General features: G+C 64.2%; 1 protein-coding gene across 1 annotated transcript; it reads right to left on the minus strand.

Moving 5' to 3' along the window:
- Positions 1–1,097: 1,097 nt before the first annotated feature.
- Positions 1,098–2,967, minus strand: LOC309585777 (serine/threonine-protein kinase pim-1-like; the record flags this gene model as incomplete). The annotated part of the gene is made up of 5 exons (XM_082303638.1): positions 2,905–2,967; positions 2,763–2,813; positions 2,081–2,447; positions 1,526–1,702; positions 1,098–1,201 (listed from the first exon to the last, which is right to left on the minus strand). The coding sequence occupies exons 3-5, from the start codon at positions 2,424–2,426 to the stop codon at positions 1,098–1,100; spliced, it is 627 nt and encodes a 208-aa protein (XP_082159764.1). The 5' UTR covers positions 2,427–2,447; positions 2,763–2,813; positions 2,905–2,967.
- Positions 2,968–3,402: the final 435 nt, after the last annotated feature.

The following is a 3,402-nucleotide window of genomic DNA, read 5'->3' on the forward strand; positions in this document are numbered from 1 at the left end:
GATGCTGTGGTTTCTAAACATGAAAAGCATCTGCTATAAAGAAAAATCTCCTGGAAGGGTAGAAGCAAATAGAAAGGGTAATAGAGATGGATGCCCTTCTGGGGCTGAAAAATGTGAAATGCAGCAGAAGCAGGAGGAGGTCTGTGGCCACTTGAGGTTGTTTTTCCTTGTCTCCCTCCCCTGCTGGACAGGAGGTGCTGCGAGCATTCAGTGATTCTTTGTTGGCATAGCAAAGTCTCCAGAAGGGAGCTGGGGAGAAATACCACTCCTTCCCCCCAGTGTTCTAAAGCTCTGGGCTACACGGTGCAACAAAGTTACCAAGAATCGCTCCCTTACATAACACAACTCCCGAATGTGAGACGGGGTTAGAGGCTGGTAACACCAGGGGGGTTCCCTTGGAGTCCCTAGGGATCACTTTCTCTGCCGCTCCTTCCTCTGCAGCGGGGGTCCCCTCACGCTCTTTCCCTGCCCCAGTGTGGGAGGCTGAGCCTGCTGGAGGTGCCCATCTGTCCCAGAGACATTTTCGGCATCTGCGCATCCCTGCACAGCTCCTGTAGACGCTGCTGTCCCCTGAATCCAGGCAGACTGGGCTGCATTTGCCTGCTGCCAGTGTGAGGGGAAGAAAGAGCAAGAGTTCATTAGGGCTTGACCTGAAATGACATTCTGGTGCTTCTGCTTTTTGTCACAGCTTTGGAACCTGAGCAGCATCTCCGTCCCTGACACCCACTGGCCCTTGGAATGCACACATGAGCCCACGTATCACTTCTGGTGAACCCAAGTGGCCGCGTCAGTTTGAAAGGGCAGCTGTTGTTTCACTGTTGCATTTCTTGGCTGGTTACAGTCCCTCCTACCTGTACTACAGCCTGTGCTTGAAGACACAAAACTGCCATGACGCCTTGAGGAAAGGCATCAAAAGCTTGACAAAGGCTGAAGGGAACACTCTGATTACCCCTTTTCCCAAGAGGGTTCTTTAGCTGAAGTTGCTAACCAGGACCAGACTTGACACCGCGGCATGGGCTTGTGGTTGTTTTATTTCTCGAGCCCTCAGTCCTGCGTGGGACTCGGTAACCGGGTGCTGCAGAGGCTCCGGCAAGGCATCAAAGACGCCTGCCCCGCACCCAAGGGTGGCGCAAGATCTCCTCCAGCGCTGGCCTGTCCGCGGGGTGCTTGGACAAACACCAGCGGATCAGATGTTGGCACTCTGGGGAGAGAAGCCAGAAAGCGCCGGTCACTTGCAGAAGGCTCCTGCCCAGCTGCTCCCGGTGCCCACAAGGCCCGGGCCGTGCTGCGTGTGCTCAGAGCTGTGCCGGCCTCCCGGCTGACTCTGCCCTTTGCGGGACAGTGGCACGGCAGGACACGCGCCACCTCCTTCAGCCAAGCGGGCCACACCGACCCCGTCGTCACGGGCCGCCTCCTGCGGCCAGCCCTTGAGGGCAGATGGGCCTCCCGCGGAGCTGCGTGAGGGCCACGCTGGGCTGCGCGGTGCCATCTGCCAAAGCCTGCCTTCTTAAGGCTGGACACCAACCTGGAGAGACCTGCTGCCAGAAGAAGAGCTGCCCCGACACGATGTCACGGTCCTCCTGGAAGGGCATGTTCCCGCAGACCATGACGTACAGCAGCACGCCCAGGGACCAGATGGTTGCCGAATGGCCGTGGTAGCAGCCAAGGCAGATCCACTCGGGTGGGCTGTACACGTGTGTTCCTAGGGGACACAGGCAGCGCTGTCCAGGCGCAGGCTGCTGGCTTCCAGAAGCAGGGGCTGCACCGGTGGCCACAACTTCCCCCCGAGGCCACCGGGCGTCCCCCAGCCAATTGGCCAAAGCCAGGAAACCATTCTGCAAGGCAAACAAGGCCAGCGGAGCAGCCCAAGCCCTTGCAGGCCTGCCAAGCCGAGCGGCCGGGGCCTGGCTTTGGCAGCCCCCCTCTGTGGGCAGGGCTGGCAGCCGGCTCCTGGGGCACAGCATCTGGCCCGTGCCAAAGGGCAGCCGGCAGCCGGCTGAATGCCGCACCCCGCAGCCCAGGAGGGAACGGGGCTGTGCAGTGCCTGGCACTGGGAGCGGGGCCCGGCCTGTGGGCTCACCGGCAAATCGCGTGAAGGCCTGCTCCTGGAGGAAGGTGCCGCAACCGAAGTCGATGAGCTTCAGGTCGCCGCTCTCCGGGTCCACGAGGAGATTCTCCGGCTTGATGTCCCGGTGCAGGACGCCGCAGGCGGTGCAGTGCCGCACGGCCTCCAGCACCTGGCAGAAAAGCCAGCGCGCCATCTCCTCGCACAGGAACCCCTGCTCCAGCAGGAAGGCCAGGAGATCCTGCGATGGCTCCGGACGCTCCATCACCAGCAGGAAGCTGTCAGGCAGCTCAAACCAGTCGAGGAGCTGGATGATGTTGTGGCAGCCAGAGCCCACCTTCTCCATGAGCACGATCTCCATGGGAACACGGGTGCCGTCGGGCTGTGAGGAGGAGACAGTGCCTCCAGCAGGCCTGATGCTGCCCTGTGCCTCCGCTGCCCCGCGCCTGGGATGCCCCAGTGCCCCCTTGGGCAGCCTCCCTGGTGCTTGGGCTTCCTCCCGCCCAGGGGATGCTTGGGGGGTGCCCCCCTGCCCGGCCCCACCACCGGTGTTCGGCATCCCCGGGCCCGCCGTGCTCCGGCTCGCACGCTGAGCCCACGCCCGCTCCCCCCGCCCTGCGCCGCCTCCCGCCCTCGGGGCCCGGCCTTATCCCTGCCCGCCGCGCCCCGCTCTGTCGCGGGGGCCCCGCTCACTCACCAGCTCGTACCACTGCAGGACGCTCTCCCGGGCCACGCGTTTGATGGCCACCTGCAAGCCCACGAGAGACGGGGCTGAGCTCAAGCCCTGCCCCGCCCCGCCCCTGGCCCTCCCCCCGCGCCCCGCCGTCCGGGCCACTTACCGGGCTCCCGTCTGAGAGGCGGATGCCCGAGAAAACGGTGCCGAAGCCACCGCTGCCCAGCTGCGGGCCCAGCTGGTACAGCTCCTGCAGCTTCTTCTTTTGCCCTGCGACCGAGACCGAGCCATCAGCCTTGCGCCCAGGGCCCCCCCGGCCAAGTGCCCGCGAGTGAAGCGGGCCGAGCCACCGCGGGCCACGTTGCTCTGACCTGCTTCCTGCTGCGCGCCGGGCAGCGGCCACCGCCTTGCAGCCGTCGGGCTGGCGAGCGGCAGAGCTGGGGCAGGGGAGCGCGCAGAGGCGGCTGCAGGAGCCGGAGGGCAGCGGGGCAGGGCGGCACCGTCGCTGTCCCCGGCATCGTGGGCTGGACTCTGCTGTTGAGGACTGCCGGGGCTACAGCCCGAGGACTCGCACAGGGGGGTGTCAGGAGCAGCTGCAAACCAGGGAGGGGTTTTTTGAAGCCGTGGCCTCAGAAGCACTGGAAACAGCCAGAGACTCTGCTGC

This window comes from Coloeus monedula (genome assembly GCF_965178545.1).
Source record: "Coloeus monedula genome assembly, contig: HAP1_SCAFFOLD_313, whole genome shotgun sequence".
Taxonomy (NCBI): Eukaryota; Metazoa; Chordata; class Aves; order Passeriformes; family Corvidae; genus Coloeus; species Coloeus monedula.